General features: G+C 42.7%; 1 protein-coding gene across 1 annotated transcript in view; it reads right to left on the bottom strand.

The window, feature by feature from the left end:
* Nucleotides 1-17,761, bottom strand: part of Gabrg3 (gamma-aminobutyric acid type A receptor subunit gamma3) — a 312,628-nt gene that overhangs the window by 126,136 nt on the left and 168,731 nt on the right. Inside the window, exons 4-5 of the mRNA XM_048369193.1 lie at nt 10,173-10,393; nt 8,309-8,391 (exon numbers count right to left, since the gene is read on the bottom strand). Coding sequence (XP_048225150.1) covers nt 8,309-8,391; nt 10,173-10,393 — 304 coding nt within the window. The remainder of the gene's footprint in view (nt 1-8,308; nt 8,392-10,172; nt 10,394-17,761) is intronic.

Raw genomic sequence — 17,761 nt, 5'->3', positions numbered from 1 at the left:
GGAGGGAAAAAAAAGTGCCAATATTTTTAAATGTTCACTCAAAATAAGTGTCCCAGAGCAGAGCCATGCCTCAGCAAAAATCTCTCCCTGTCTCACGGCCTGAGCTTCGAGTTGAGTTCCAATTGGCCTCTTCTGATAATAGGGATAATAATAGCAAGAAGAATAACCAAGAATAACCCAAGAGCCTCTTCAGGGAAGTGTGGGCTATTCATCTCCAATGTTCCTTGTCAGCATTCTGCACTGTAGCAACCCTGGCACAGCCCTAAGTGCACAAGTGACACTGACAGAGGACCTCACTGGCGTTGCTAGCTTCTGAAAGGTATTGAAGGAGTAAAAAAAAAACCCACAATGGGGACTCTGGGAGATTGAAATGCACCTATGTGTGTGTTGGGAGAAAGAGGATTGCAAGTTGTTTTAGTGCTAAGCTCCTGAGTCAGTCCCATTGCAATAAAGGGCTGGTCCACTCAAGCCCCCATAGATTCAAGTTGGTTCCATGTTTAGTTAATTAATTAATTTGCAAGTCCCGAGGCTTGGCCTTAGGGCCTGGGCAGCATCCCTGAGGTTTTTGTGGGGGGGGGGGCGGGGCGGGGTTGGGCACTCTAACATTTGAGTTCCAGCTTTACTAATAACTTTTTTTTTTAACTTTTGGTTGTGGATAATTGGAGATAAGAGTGTCACAGACTTTCCTGCCCAGGTTGGCTTCAAACTGTGATCCCCACATCTCAGCTTTCTGAGTAGCTAGGATTATTATAGAGGTGAACTCCTTACCCAGCTCCAGGTTTGTTTGTTTGTTTTTTATGTATTTAGCCAATCCTGGGGCATGAACTCTGGGCCTGGTCACCTTCCCTGAGCTTCTTTTGCTCAAGGACAGCACTCGAGCACTTGAGCCACAGTGCCACTTCCGGCTTTTGCTATGTTAACTGGAGAGAAAGGCCTCACAGACTTTTCTGCCTAAGCTGGCTTTGAACTCTGATCCTCAGATCTCATCCTCCTGAGTAGCTAGGATTACAACCATGAGCTGTCAGCATTTGGCTCCACATTAATTTTTAAAGCTATGGAAGACGTTAGCGAATTGATGGCATTATACACAACCACACGCAACAACAAAACACACCAAGTAGCTAAAGAGTTTTTATGTTTACTTCTCCAAATATTGCTTATTATTATGTCTTGGCATGGGGCAAAAAAAAATTAAGAAAGCAAGAAAATAGAAAGACAAGAAAAATAATCAGAAAAGCAAATAGCATTGTTTTCCCCATTAAAAAAAGAAATCTAGGCTATCATCACACTAATCACATTATCTCTGGAAAAGTGTCCTGAAAAACCAAACAAAATGCTGAACTACAATGTAAATATACAAGAGGGCTCTGACCCAGGCAGGCTTCTAATCCAGTAAAGTGTCTTTCAGGCTCTTAAGGCCTATCCATCTCTCAGCAGGGCACCTCAGCCATCTTGTCTCTCCCTCCTGGTCATCTACCTTCAAAGTTGGCACGGCCACCTTTCTGTTCCTAAGAATTGGTTTGCAGAAGGCAAGCGCCAGCCGGCCGCCGAGCCTCACACCTGTTATCCTAGCTTCTCTGGAGGCTGAGATCTGAGGATGACGCTTCCAAGGCAGCCTAGGCAAGACGAATCCAAGAGACTCTTTTCATTGTCAACCCACCATCCAAAAGCCGGAAGTGAGGGCTGTGGCTTAGGCGGTAGAGCTCCAGCCTTGAGGAAACAGCCTCAGGAGAGCACGGAATGCTGACATTGGAGGATTGCCACACACGAATAAGACGCAAATGCCACACACAAATAAGTGCCAGACTGGTAACAGATAGAGCAGAGGACCCTTCCTAGCAAAGTCACCTTTGTGTCGCCTGATTTCTTGCGTATACTCTCCGGGGATTTTTCTGCTCCGTGAGTTATACAGCATTTTGGTTTTTAGGCTTGGTTGCATGAGCAATAGAAAATGTCCCATAAATCAAGCAAATGCTGCCCTGGTGATTAGAATTACAGCAATTGCTAACAATGCTTCAGGTCTCCTTTCACTGACTTTCAGTGTCCGCTTTATTTATGCAAGATGTGAGATTACATAAAAGCTTTCTGACCTCATTCATTGGTATCGGTAAATAACATATTTACATTTGATGGATCAAACCCCTGTGATGGCAAAAATAAACAAACAAAAAAAAAAACCTGAGTACCTTCTAGTCATTTGTTCTTTGGAGAAGACAGTAGAAATCACACACCTGCTTCCTTAACTCAGAGGAAGCTCAAGGTTTACCAGTTCCCTTAGACAGACATGCAAACCTTGTTGGGTAGATTATTCAAATTAGCAAGACAATCCCAGCATGAAAGGCATGTAATGAGAGTGTTGTCATTGCATGTACCCTAGAGGGGCAGTCCAGTCCACAGGACCCAGCACCACCTATTTGGGTGGGCATTCTGTGTCTGGCAGACTAGAACACATGGCGAGAAAGCTTCTCTTCTTGGAAGTCCATCTTCCTTTAGGAAGTCTCTTTGCCCTGTAGGACACAGAGCTTCTAATGGCAGTTAGCAGCATCTGCAGTCTTGATGATTAACTCCTCCAGCAGAGAGAAAGGATGTTCCGGGGGCCTCGTGTTCCTTCTCTTCCTTCCAGAACAGCAGGCCCAGGAAGGGGAGTTCTTTTCTGCTGGGAAATCCCACCTGGTAGATGGCCCACCTCATTTACTTGCACTTGCAAGGTAGGCAAAGAAAAGAAGAGGGTTTGATGTAGCTAAGTGGAGCCAGGCTACTAAGATCTCTTGCAAGGACTGGCCGGTAAGGGTGTACAGAGAAATATGTTTGGCTCTCCTCAGCACGCTGCAACACAGGAAGAAGGGCTTTATTGGTAGTTCCTAGGCATGAGTCTTGCTAGACACTAGTGGCTCATGCCTGTAATCCTAGCTACTTTGGAAATTGAGGTCTGAAGATCAAGACTGGAAGCCAGCCTAGGCAGAAAAGTCTGAGAGACTCTTATCTCCAATGAACCAGCAAAAAAAAAGGCTGAGCATGGAGGTCTGGCTCACATGGTAAAGCACCAGCCTTGAGGGGGGGAAAAAAAACCAAGCAAGATTTTGAGGCACTGATTGCAGCTCCCACAATGGGGCCCCAAACATACACAAACAAATACATCTCAGCTTGTTTTGTTTGTTGCTCTGCACAGAAAATGGACCGTGTGCTGGCGTCTCATAGTCAACAGGCTAAATATAAGTGTTCTGTCCTCTTGGGCTGACTCTTCACCTCACACAAACAAAGCTGATCATGAAACACAGACAGTACACCACCCCCATAGGCACTGAGCCCCTCATTTGTAGCATTTCCCTCCTGAGATGTCTTGAATTTTTTTTCCCCCAAGTTAATATTCCTCAGTGACCCTGTGGCCATGGGAAGGTGTGAGCCAGAGTCTGATGAAAATTCAGTAGTAATGAACTTAAGCTCAGACCCCAATGTGCCACAGCGAAGAAACATGGCACTGCCCTGGATTTGGCCTCTGGGTCATAGCTAGGATGTGTTGAAGAAAGGATACCATGCTGGCCCGGAGGAGAGATGGGCACCAGGAGGCGATGAACAACCCCTGCACCAAAGCTCCATTCACCGTGCGCGCTCAGGGTAAGGCATGGTTCCCAAGGATCATGAAGACTAAAGCATATTCTAGAATCCCAGGTGCAAAGCAAGAGAGCCATGCCAATCAATGTCTGCGTACCTTCCCTGATGGCAATCAGGGCTTGTTCTTGAAGTGATCCCTTTCAAGGGTGGCTTGCAGATGGCACTCGCTCAACCTTCTTGCGCAGCCCTGGCAGGGAGCAGGTCTGTAGATTAGTGGCAGGGTCCTCCCCAGCCCCCACACCTCCACACCAGCAGGAACAATGATCCAGGAGGGACTAGTGTTTCTTAGCTTTAAGACTCTCAACGTCCACATTGACATCTGAATTACACTTTGGCCCTATGCATCTGTGAGTTATAGACCGATGAGTTCCACATTCTGGCGTAAATGTAACATATGTGGAAAATGCAAGTTCTAGAAAGTCCTCACACCTTGCATTGGCCGTATGCTGGTTGCAAAGGTGGTTTCAAGTTGAGTTTGGTGTTAAGTATTATTTGCAATCTGCAGATGAGCCAAAGCACCCACAGGACACACACCATTTCTGTGCAAATGCATAGTTTTCTAGAAAGGAGCTCAGCATCTATGGATTTTGTCACTCCGGGGGGAGGGTCTTGGAATCTATCCTGCGGGACAACTGTAGATAGTTGCTGTCACAGTTAGTAAAATGTGTTCATTTTTATGACACAGAGAATACTGTATTATAGTATTGTATAGAGACACATTGCCGTTCGCATGTCTTCCAAGCAAATGTGTTGACAAATGCCTTAAAAAGACTGTGAGCAGCCGGGTGCCGGTGGCTCGCGCCTGTCATCCTAGCTACTCAGGAGGCTGAGGTCTGAGGACTGTGATTCCAAGTCAGCCCTTGAGACGGTTCTCTCAAAAAAAGCCAGTCGTGCTGCTGTGGCTCAAGTGATAGAACAAACAACTCAGGGACGGTACAAAGCCCTAAGTTCAAGCCCCAGGAGTATGAGCACATGTACCCCCCACCCCACACAGGCCAACTTGAACCATGTGTGTGAGATTTAGCTTATAGACACGTCCATACATTTACATGGATGTTAGACAAGACTGATCTCATAACTGACTGGAGTGCAAGTCTAGAACGGCACGAGTAAAGAGACAGAGTTTATATTAGGAAAGGTGGCTCACCACAGGTGAACACTGGCATTCGGAAGGCCTGAGTTTGATCCTCAGTGGGATGATGGAAGGAAGGAAGAAAGGGAGGAAAGGAGGAAGGAAGGGGGGAGGGAGGAAAGGAGAAAGGAAGGGAGGGCAGAAGGAAATGAGGAAGGAAGGAAAGGAGGGAGAGAGGGAGGGAGGAAATAAGGAATGAAGGCAGGAAAGGAGGGAGGGAAGAAGGAGAGAGGGAGGGGTAAGGGGACAGACAGGAAAAGAGGGAGAGAGGGAGGGGATGTCTGGAGATAAACAGGGAGAACAATGAGCAAAGATCAAGAGCATTACCCATGTGGACTCGGGCTGCATTAAACATGAGTGGCATCCGGAGGGTGAGGGTGGGCAGCTCGGGGTCGAGCTGTGTTTCCTGACTACACCATGGACATGGTGGTTGCTGAGGCCCCTGGATCCCGGCCACCACAGGTGGGATCGTCCCGGCAGTGCACAATGGCAGCTCTCAGGCCTCCTTCATAGACCGACAACTGAGCAGCTCCGGAAGGGCTTCCTGGTGCAGGCCACCACAACTAGAACCGCTTCTCATGGGTCTGAGATGTCACGGGAAACTCCCTCCTGCTGAAGTCCTAAACCGCGCCAGTAAGTTTCCCATTGATTTCATGTGCAAACGAGAAAGCTTTCGGCAGATTGTATTGAGGGAAGTGACAGGGTGACATTGATTTCGCCCGCTCCTAATTTTTCATATGTGACTCTCAGGCAGTCATAAGATTAAATCTTGGCCTTGCGGTATACCTCATTGGAGAGCCACTGATCTCTAAGAGATAGCATTGAAAAGAAAAAAAGAACAAGAAGTGTGGGTCTGCACAGGAAGACTTTTGGAAACGAAGGGCTCAGAGACTACAAGGAAACTGCCCTGCAGGATGGAAAGCAAAGGAAAATGGTGGAAGATGAACATGGGGATTAAATGCAACTCATAGATGTCTCTTATTTGGCCAGCAGACTTAACCCTTAAAGGGTTTTAATGATATATTTAATGTTATAAACTAAAAAAACAACAACAACAACAACAAAATCCTAGAAGCTTTCCTATAGAATTTCAGACTCTATTTTCTCTCTCTAAAAAAATAAAAGGAAAAAAAATCTTTCTTGCATTCTACCAAAGCTAGATTATATATATGTATATATGTACAAATATATATTTATATTAATTATTAAACATAAATATATACTATTTATACATATATTATACATCTATATAATCTATATTTATAGTTGTATTGTAAACATATATAAGTATATTTATATTACAATAATGTAATTTACATGATTATTTTTATTATTTATAGTCACTGATATGGTCATATTTATTATGATTTACATTTATTTATAGTAGCTTATGTTTATATTATAATATATTTATATGCATATATGTCTGTATATCTATATTACATTTGGCCAGAGTTGCCGCCATTCTTTAGTGCTGGAAATTGAATGCTCACGGCTTTCAAAAATGTCAGAAGTCGCCAGCATCCATTTCACATCGTAGAAAATTGAACAGTACAGTAGCATGGATTTAAAACTGAAGCCAATGTGGTAGAGAAATCAGAGACTGTCAGAATTGAATAGGAGATTAAGAAAAAAGAGAAAAAAAATGGAACTATGAAAATAACTCATTGAAAAGACAACACGTTCATCAGATGAATCAACAGCCTCTGAACCTATTGGCAGGAATAACAGAAATCAGCTGGCTTTGTGATCAACCACAGTAGGCGAATCATAGACATGTGTGTAATACCAAACTCACTGGCCATGCGCAAGGTAGTTTGGGCTCGGTCAATCACTCTCACAGTAAATAAGCAGAGAACCCCGGGCCCTGAATGGATCTGCACGCAAGCCCAGCCAGCTCCAGAAGCATTCTGATGTCTGTCTGCTCACGGGGCACGGACCATCTGTGCTAATAGCAAAGGATCGCAGTTTCCTTGGAACTAATTAAGCTGTTCCTTATGTAAGAATTGTTTTGTTTTTACTCAGTCAAGAGAATCACTGAAACTTGACTTGCTATTTTGTCCCTCCCTTCCTTTCTTTTTTCTTTTTTTTTTGTAGCTACAAAACAATATTATTTGTTTGTTTGTTTATTGTCAGTTGTGGGGTTGAGCTCAGGGCCTGGGTGCTGTCCTTGAGCTCTTTTGCTCAAGGCTCCTGCTCTACCACATTGAACCACAGCTCCACTTCAGGTTTTTGAGTGGTCCATTGGAGATAAGAGTCTCACAGGGACTTTTCTGCCCAGGCTGGCTTGGAACTGTGATCCTCAGATCTCAGCCTCCTGAGAAGCTGGGATGACAAGCATGAACCACGGATGTTGGGCTGCAAAACTGCTTTCAATAAACAGCTCTTCAAGTAGTTGTACAAAGGGGTTTCGGTTCAGCGCGTTCATTTGGGAGTACCACACATCTTGATCCTTGCCACCTCTTGCATGGTTCTCCCCCGTACCCCCTCCAACCTCACCCAGCCCCTCAGTTTCCTCAGTTCCATTTTCACTCATCTACACTGAATATTGCGATTACATTCACCTACCCTTCCTCTCTCCATTCATCCGTCCCTCTTCCCCTCTTTCTTTTTCTAAAGCTAAGATAAATTTCAAAATGTGTTTATTCCTTGTTTTACAAAACACGTCTGCCTGAGATCTCATCAGATGTGTCCATTAATGGCAGTTTTAAAGAAAGCTAATAACATTAATTGAGTTCTTAGGAGCCATACACAAGTTCATGAGATGAATACATTTAGCGTGCTGAAAGGGGTGACATTGATCACGATATATCATATTCATAAACTGCTCCGTTAAATGGCAACTCCTTTGTACAGCTACTTAAAAGATCATAAGAAAATGCATTTAAATTGCAAATTTGCATAGCAAATTGTAAACTCAATAGATACATTTCCACATTGACCAATGTAGAAATCTTTATAAGTAAGCAAATAAATTTGACATTTCCTTTTACAGCTCCCTTTATACCTAGTATTAGATGTTGTCTTTAAGAATTTATAGATGTTCTCTCTAGCTAGGATATCAATCAGCAATAAAATATCAGAAGATAAAATGACACAATAGCACCATGTATCAAATACACTTAGAGGAGTGTTTATACCTTCCTGTATAGAAGCTAAATCATTTTGCCTTAAAATATGAAAGCCACAAAATGTTATAAAAGAATCTGGCATTCTTCTAAATAATAGGCTTATCTCATAAGCATAAGAAGTCTTTTATAAATGAACAGTCACCGATTTCAGAATCCTTCCACATTACCTTCCATGTTTAAAGTTTTCCAATGCTTCCTCAAAGTCTAGGCAATAGACATAGGTAATAAAGTCTACGTGTGTATATATATATATATATATATACACATATATATACACACACATATATATACATATATATATATATATATATATATATATATCTCCAGGTGACCAATACCAAAAGCATCATCAGTTTTCTCTGCCTGAGCAGTGACCCCATACCAACTAGATGACCACGGTCCACATGACATTCACATACTACTATAGACTCACAGCTGGAGAAGATCAGCGGGCAGGAATGCTCATCCATGGGGAAATTGTGTAGCTGTAGCTGGCACTCAGCGTTGATGGTGAGTCTGTGGAAAAGCCAAACATCTCTCTCAGAGTCAGGAGCAAACACAGCCAGGGCTCTGGACAAAGCCAGTGCGATTGGGCGAGGTAGCAGGAGAGTGTGGGGCCAGTCACGTGACACAGCACCCAGCCCTGGTTGCTCCCTCACAGCCAGAGCCATGGGCTGCTTTTGTATGACTATTGGGCCTTGCTTTGAACTTTCAGTGGTAGAGAAAACCCCAGTGAGTACAACTCCAACCAACTGTGTCTGGAAACACAAGCCAAGTCAGCCAAGAGGAAAACAAAACAAAATAAAATAAAACACAACAACTGTCATTGTGTTCCATCTGTTTGAATGGAGTCTTTCTCTCTTTGAAACTGGGATCATAGTCTACGAGAGGTAGGATGCCAAATCAAACTACTGGTTGGGAGATTTCTTACTTGGATCTTTGCCTGCTTATTTCCCACGCCAGAGGAAGGCTCTCAGCAGACATTCTACATCCGTCCGGGCCAGACCCTCTAAATACTCAACATTCTTTTCTTTTTTTTTCCAAAGTGAAAAAGTAATATTTAATATTAAGGAGTGCTTACAATTTAATATCATTTTGAATATATTTCTATGGACAAGATAGGGTACATAGATATTCCATTTCAACATTGCCACTCTCTTCTAAGACATTATCCTTTCATTTTTAAGACAGGAAAATAGGCCCATACAGTTTACAGGGCATTATCTAGGATTGTACAGCTAGAATGCTAGGAGGGTGGGATTTGAAAGAACTCCACGAAATGGAAACAAGATGGGAATTTTTTCTAATGTAGTTTGTGACGTTATTGTTTTTCACTCATTTTTGTTCCTCCACCTTTGGTTTACTCATTGTTTTTTATTCTAGGACAATGTGTCATATATATATCTGACTTGGGGAATGGAAGGGGCATCACAAAGTAGTGAAACAAAGGACAAAGGGTAAACCAATGCAAAAGTGATACCTACAAGAAACTATATTGGAAATGAACTTTACAACTTGAGGGGGGGCAGAGAAAAGTTGTAGGGGGGAGAGAAAGTGGGAGAAAACCAGGGAGGAGGTAACACCGACAAGAAAATGTACTCATTACCTTACTTATGCTTTTATTTTTAATTATTTAGCCAGTTCTGGGGCTTGAACTCAGGGCCTAGACACTGTCCCTAAGCTTCTTTTTGCTCAAGGCTAACACTGTCCCACTTGAGCCACAGCGCCACTTCCAGCTTTTTCTTTGTATGTGGTACTGAGGAATCGAACCCAGGGCTTCATGCATGCTAGGCAAGCACTGTACCACTCAGCCACATTCCCAGCACCTTATGCCTTTATTTTCATACCCCTGGCTTTCATGAGCAGGAATGCCATGAGAAAAAACAGAAATTAAGAGGTGAAGAATAGGGTCTCTTCCCAGCAATGACTTAAGGATTTGAATTCAAATGAAATTTAATTTTAAAAACTAACTTTAAATCAGACCATTAGTAATGAAAGGTTTCATGTAGCTCAGTAGGAGGAGGAGATATTCTGGTGTTCGATAGCACAATCTGGGTAACGCCAGTCCATGATTTATGATACATTTTGAAATAAATATAAGTACCAAAATAGCTGATATAAAGCTCCAAATTCATAGAAATATTCAATTTTGGAGGAGGTGGGAATGCTAATTACACCGATTTGATCAACACGTAGGATAGGTGTGTGTCAAATGTATCATCCTACGCCCCTGAACTGTGCACAAACACGACGTATCCATGACCAAAAGCCCTTTGGAGATGCCCGGGGTGTCTTACCGCAAGGTGTAGAGGATTTTCCCGTCGTTCCAGATGCGAAGGAGCTGGTTGGGGGTGGTGATCCAATGCGCCTCTGCCGTCTTGGAGTTGCGGAAGATGGTGTCCGGAATCCAGATCATGCCCACCATATTGCTGTTCAGCGTGAGGATTTTCATCGTGCTGTTGAACCGAAGGCGACTGTCCGTCCAGGTCTGAGCGAAAAAGATATCGATTTGGTATTCCTGCCGCAGAGCAAAAGAGAGAGACAAGCAATTGTGTGAGAGTCCTTTATGCAGACTTAGGTTTCCTTGTTGGAAATGTTCCCTGTATCGACCTCTTCCCTTCCTCAATCCCGACTTGGTGTTTAGCCCCAAGTATCTGGCTGAACCGAGCAGCATTCAACAATTGATAACCAATAAAGGACACTGGCTTTGTAAATGGCTTAAATTGCTGCCCCTATATCACGTATGGCAAGGGGTTGAAAGAGACAGAATAATATACTTAAGAGTGTGGATGGAAAAGCTGTGTTCCCAAGTCCAAACTTCTGATCGAGCCTGTGTTATGTAAAATGAGGGAAAAAATAAATGTGTAAAGGTCCAAAGGAAATGACTAAATGAAAACCTTTAGTGCCTAATCTAGAGCAGGTGATCCATAGTGTTAACTCATGATAACTCAGTAATAATTCATATAATAACAACAACATATTATTATTCAGCATGGTTCTCTAACAGAAAATCCAAAACACAAGGAAAAGAAAAAGCAACAACATGAACTATGGAGAACTGCTACCCAAGCCACAGGCTGATTACAGCAGAAGACTGAAAGGGAACAGATTACAGAGACAATGGCCCAGTTTTGGAGGGCATTCGGAAGTTTTCAGGACCAATAAGATATTGCTGTCTGGGCACTGGGGCTGATGCCTATCATCCTTGCTACTCAGGAGGCTGAGATCTGGTTCAAGGCCAGCCCAGGCAGGGAAAGTCCACAAGAATCTTATCACCAGTGGACCACCAGAAAACCAGAAGTAGAGCTGTGGCTCAAAGTGCTAGAGCGAAGCCTTGAGTGAAAAAGCTCAGGGACAGCACCCAGTCTGTGAGTTCAAGCCTCACAACTGACAAAAATAAAATAAAAGACACTGCTGTGACCAGCAGTTAATTAGAACACCACTAAAGCCACATGGGATTTAAAACACTCAGACTAGCTCACCCTAGAGTCACGGGTTAGAGAATTCTCTCCGCAAGGAGCAGACCCGTGGAAGGGCATGTGAGACACATGTTGTAAGCAAGCATGTCCCAGAGATGATTCGGAGGACAGCCACCCCCAGCCTGTCCCAGGCAGGATGGGGGGTGGGGGTGGGAGGAGACTTCCAGAATGGGAAGTGCGGAGACACAAGCAAGACTCACCAAGCAGGCCACTTGAGCCAAGTCCTCGGTGAGGGACAAAGGGTGCCAAGCTGGATACTAGATGCTGATAGATACTAGAGCAAGGGAGTTCCCGCCAGAGAGAAAAATGAGCCCAACTGGCTTCTGTACAACATAGCCACCCACCTCTTTCCTTCTTTCCAGGGATGGTTTATGAGTAAAAGACCGTATTTACATGCAGCATGCACCAATACTTAATAAAATTCTCCTATGTGGATTTATTTTTATGTGAATTTATGTGAATCTATTTTATTTATTAATTATTTTATTACTTGTGAACATATAATTAATATATAATTAACTGTCTAATATATGATTGTATATAGTATGTAATAACATAATATATTATATAATATAATAATATAATACAATTGTCATGTAATTTAATTAATTATATGATTCATTAATTAATGTGCAGAATTTATTTAGATGAACTACAAGTACATAGGACTGCGAACTTCTTCCTTTAACACTGGTTTATTGGGTTAAAAGAGGGAGAAGGATGATAAGATTCTCCCTAAACATGGCTACCTCCCTTCCGGCCATGGGATGTTAAAGTACCGAATGTGTACTTGCTGGAAAGAATTCAAAAACTGTTCAAAACTTCTTTCTTTACCCCATTGTTCACTTAATCTGACTATTTTACCATTAAAGCAAAACTTGGAACAAGAATTTTTATTGAAGTTACTCATTAAGTTTGTATTTGCACACAAGGTAAAAAATTTGCAAAGGATTTTTTTTTGGTATAGAAACAATCAGACTAAAGAATGGCCCTCTTTTTTCTTCTTTTTTTTTTTTTTGCATTTTTCTATTCTCATCATCTCTATTTTCCATTCGAGTTAGGAAAGCTATTCATCCCTCTTCGTTGGAAGACTACTGTAAAGTGCACGTTCACATCCAGGTGCGGGTGGCTCACGCCTGCAATCCTAGATCTGAGGAGATGGGGCTCAGAGCAGACAAACCCAGGAGTCTGTCCTCTCCAGCTAACCAGGAAATGGAGGAGTGGTTCAAGTGGTAGAGCACCAGCCTTGAGTGAAAAAGCCAAGCAAGAGCATGAGACCCTGAGTTGAAGTCCCAGAACAGACACCAAAATTTTAACAATAAAGCTGATTTGCATTTGTGTAGCAAGACGGGACATGCTAGAGAGAACTCTCCCTGAGTTGCAAGTGTATCAATCACCTGAAATACCGAGATGGAGAAAACAAAATCCCTCATAGAGGGCAACCTGGGGCTTCAGAGCACAAGTAAAGTAGCCATCTACCTACACAGAGATGGGGTTCCAACTGCTCTCCTGTCTAGGGTCAAAGGTGACTTTGGAGTGTGGCTGACAGGGGCTGAGATCTTAGGATGAGAGAAGGAAAGAAGCTCAGAGAACAACCACTGCTTCCACTCCGTGTATAAACTATGTGATGTCCTTTATTTTCCTCAGCCCTGGTTTCCTCTTCTGTAGCACAGAAGCACACAGTCTGATGAAAATTGAAAAACGGAGCATCCTTTCAACTTGTAAATAACATTTATTTTTATTTTGTATATGAGTGTGTGTGTGTATGTGTGTGTGTGTGTGTTTAGTACCAGTCCTGGACCTTGAACTCAGGGCCTGGGCAGTTTTTCTCAAGGCTAGCACTCTTATCACGAGCCACAGCTCCACTTCCAGGTTTGATTTGCTTGTTGGTTTTTTGGTGGATAATTGGAGAGAGAAAAGTTTTATGAACTTTCCTGCCTAGGCTGGCTTCAAACCGTGATCCTCAGTTCTCAGTCTGCTGGGTAGCTAGGGTGACGGGCGAGAGCCATTGGTGCTACCTGGCTATTTTGTCTTTCTCTACATCCTGGCCTGCAAGTATAGCCTTGTCATGGTTGACACTAGTTTACTAGTTTCCTTATTGTTGTCTTACTTTTTCAAGAATATGACAGAAAGGCTTCACAAGTTCTGTCTTCTACTATAGGAGAGAACGTTAATGGGTTTGAATTCTGCAGGAAGTATTTAGCAATGATCCATAAACCCATCTCTGTGGGTCACAGAGTCATGACAGACTCAGAATTTCTGATTTCCCTTGAGGGTCTGGAGCCAGGGTGAGCCAGTCTACTCCTCTTTATTCTGAAATCCTGCCACAGACTCCAATTTCAGTGGGTGTACAACGTGTTCAGGAGGTGGCTGCGTTATTGTATCTACAGTTGACTAAATGTTGGAGAAACACTTCCCACCCACAGAGAAATATTTTCCTTTCTCCTATAAACTTTCTTTGTAATGGCATTAATCATCCTCCCTTTTGGCAGAAGAAGAAACACCATCTTCCCGTGTCTGTCTAAAAATAAACATTTTTAGATAATTCATAAATGGCAGTGAAATGGATGTGTCAGAAGTACTAATACATGGAGCAGGTGAAATCCCTTTGGAATCTGTCCTCATCTAAGTCTTTGGGTTGGTGGAAGGCCCCTGCTTGTCATTTGTTTTTATAATTGGAGGCTTAATGATTTCTAAATAAGCCATGAATTACTGGGGCCATGTGGAGCAATTTGCCAAAAGAGAAGAAAAAGTGTGCTTCTTAATAATACCCATCTGTAACTCGTAAACTAACAACAACCCAAACCCCTCCAAAGTTGCCAGGTACCACTGGCCCGTCATCCTAGCTACTCAGGAAGCTGAGATATGAGGATCACGGTTCAAAGCCAGCGTGGGTAGAAATGTCCATGAGAGTCTAAATCGGCAATAAGTCACCAAAAAAAAAGCTAGAAGTGGAGCTGTGGCTCAAGTGATAGAGCACTAGCCTTGAGCACAAAAGCTCAGGGACAGCACCCAGACCCTGACTTTGTGCCTCCTAACAGAGAGGAAGGAAGGGGAGGGGAAAGGGAGAGGAAGAGAGGCAAGGAGGAAAAAAGAGAGGAGGAGAGAGATGAGGAGGAGGGAAGGCGAGTTTAATAATGTTCTCTTTTTTTGGAATGAAATATTTTATTGTTGAATACAGAATGATAAATCATGTTATATTGGCTCCGAAGAGCACTGTTTGTTTTGAAATGGTTTTTAGTGTTATTTCGAAGGTGATGTACAGAGGGTTTACAATTACATAAGTTGGATAATGAGTACATTTCTTTTTGAGCAATGTAACCCTTTTACCCTTTCCCTCACTCTCTCCCAGTTTTTCCCTCCTGTCCATACCCACAAATTGTATAGTTCATTTTCAACATAGTCTCTCAACATAGTACTTGTAGTAAGTCCTGCTGTTGCATTTGTTCACCCTTTCTCCCTCCATTTCCGTGCTTCCCCCTTGCCCTCCCAAAGACAGGTAAGGGAACCAAGAAGACAAAAAGAAAACCAACACAACAACACGGAAGAAAAAGAAAAAACAAACCCTTGTTTCCATTTCCTGGAGTTTATTTTCATCAATATTATTTTATATCATCGGAAGCACATAGGCATTGTGCCTTTGTGTTCCTCTCCTAAGAATAGCTTCCTTTGGTCTCACTGGGTATGAATGCCTGGTGCTTGTATAATTTAATATGTCCCAGTGTCTGCGTGTATGTATGCATGTGTGTTATGTATGTATGTATGTATGTATGTATTTTTACCATCCAGTGTATTAACTTGTAGATTTATAGGCACGTTCTAACTGCCACAAATGAGGGAAACCACACAGCCTGTGTTTCCGTTGTTGCTTCCCTACTATCTGGCTTGAACAGGGCCATCCCTGTCTTCTTGGGGCCACTGCCAGTTGTGCAAAGGGCTGTAGACACAGCACACTAATGAAGATGTTTGAGTCCAAGACAAAGAGAAAGGCTGGCTAAGACGGGAATGGAACAGGGGTTCCAGGCTTGTGCCTGCGACTGTGAGGGCTTGAACACACACACAGTATTAGCCCCAGTGAGTCCTGGAGGGTAAAGTCTTCTACCATCCCTGTCAGACTGGAAAAGCACCTGGAACAGAGGTGCGCCCTGGAAGGCCACGAGGAAGAAGAGAGTGGAGGATCAGTCACACGGTCGAGTCACAGGGCTGAGGACAAAAGCAAGAGAGAAAAGCAAGCTGGCCCTCGCTTAATAGAGACAGGGCGGGTGGCATGTGCCTGTAATCCCAGCTACAAAGAAGGCTGAGATCCGAGGATCATGATTTAAAGCCAGCCCAGGCAGAAAAGTTGGAGACTCCTTCCTAATGAGCAAGGAAATGGGCCGGGCATTGGTGGCTCACGCCTGTCATCCAAGCTACTCAGGAGGCTGAGAAAAGAGGATCGAGGCTCCAAGCCAGCCCGGGTAGGAAAGCCTGTAAGACGCTTATCTCCCATGAACCACCAGACACCCAGAAGCAGAGCTGTGGCTCAAAGTGGTAGAGCACTAACTTTGAGCAAAAAAAGCTCAGGGATAGTGCTCAGCCCTGAGTTCAAGCCCCAGGATGAACCAAAACAAACAAACAAAAAAGAAAATGGTAGAGGACCAGTCTTGAGCAAAGAAAGAAAGAAAGAAAGAAAGAAAGAAAGAAAGAAAGAGAGAGAGAGAGAGAAAGAAAGAAAGAAAGAAAGAAAGAAAGAAAGAAAGAAAGAAAGAAAGGAAGGAAGGAAGGAAGGAAGGAAGGAAGGAAGGAAGGAAGGAAGAAGGAAGGTAAGGGACAGTGCCTAGGCTCTGAGTTTAAGCTCCAGTATTTGCAAATTCTACAGACTCAGAGATGAGGGTTAGCAAGGGAGGTTCTTATAGAAACAAAAATTCTATTCCCATAAGGAGACATGTGTGACACTTTGTTAATCATGGTATAGCAAAACTTTTCATATGAAGATGATGTCAGAAGACAGAAAGCACTTTCCCTTCAACCAGAAGTCAGGCGAACCATTTTCCCATTCTTAACTTTTACCAAAAATAGAATGTAATTAGAAAGCAGAAATAGAGAGTGTAATTTACAATTATAATAGAGGAATAATATCAATCTGAGATGTCAAGGTACATTAGACAAACATTCTCAAGAACCTGTGAAGTTCTGTTGGGGAATGTACGATGCCCTACCCAACAAAAGGCAGAATTTCAATGTTTTCAAAGGTGGGAATTGTGAAAGAGTAGACATGGAAGTTGAAGGTCAGGCACAGTGCGGCATGCCTGTAATCCCAGATAATCTGGGAGCAGAAATCAGGAGTGTGATTCGAGGCCAGCTGTGACACAAAGTTAAGAAGACCTCCTGTCAATCAGTAAGCCAATAACGGTGGTGATCCCAACTACACAGGAAGCCACAGGTAGGAAGAACAAGTTGAAAACTAGTCCTAGGCAAAAATGCAAGACTCAATTGAAAAATAACTAAAGCCAGAAATGACAGGGAAAATGGCTCAAGTGGTGGAATGTAGGCCTATTAAGTCCACACATACAGAAAACAAAGATGGGACATTCTGAAAAACAGAACTCAAATATACATTGTTACGGTGGACATACAGTCTTTATAAAATCATCATATAAATCTAAGAACATGTTGCATTTCAGTTTTTGCAAAGTCTTGACATTTGTACAATGAATATAGCTTATAAATGTGATAAATGTTAGCCAGGCACTGGTGGCTCACAGGAAGATGACCTGAGTATCTTACTCCAAGGTCAGCCAGGAAGACAAATCCTGGTGATTCTTATCTCCAATCAACCCACAAAAACATCAGAACTGGTGGCATGACTCAAATGGTAGAGCACCAGCCACAAAAAAAATCAAATTAGAATGTAAGAACTTGAGTTCAAGATCTAGTACCAGCACACACACACACACACACACACACACACACACACACACACAGTAACTATTACCAAAGTTATTTAAAAGTGCACATTTTCAAAAGACAAAAGGGTTTGCATACACAAAAGCAATGCTATTATGGCTGTTATAGCTCTGTCCACTCAGGTTCTGATTTTTCCCTTCATCCAAGACTAAAACTCTGTAGCCTGGAGTTGCTCTTGGCTTTTGTTTTGTTTTGTTTTCCCTTGATTATCACCGAGCACGCCAGTCTATTTTGAGCCAGGTCTTTTTAACGCAATAGTTACATATGCATGAGAGATAAGACAGTGGAAGGGAAACACTAATGAATCTTCCAGATCTCTAGTTCTGTATCCAGAGTCTATATTTTAACCTACTTAGAAGCTATTCCAGCTTCTCTGGATGCTAGAGCTATTGCATTATTTAATCTGTGATTCACTTAGATAGTGCAGAGTAAGCTACTTGTCTTTAGATTTTTAAACAGCT

Source organism: Perognathus longimembris, chromosome 20 (assembly GCF_023159225.1).
Source record: "Perognathus longimembris pacificus isolate PPM17 chromosome 20, ASM2315922v1, whole genome shotgun sequence".
Classification (NCBI taxonomy): domain Eukaryota; kingdom Metazoa; phylum Chordata; class Mammalia; order Rodentia; family Heteromyidae; genus Perognathus; species Perognathus longimembris.
Note: the sequence above shows the minus strand (reverse complement) of the source record. Positions and strands in the feature narration are given on the sequence as shown.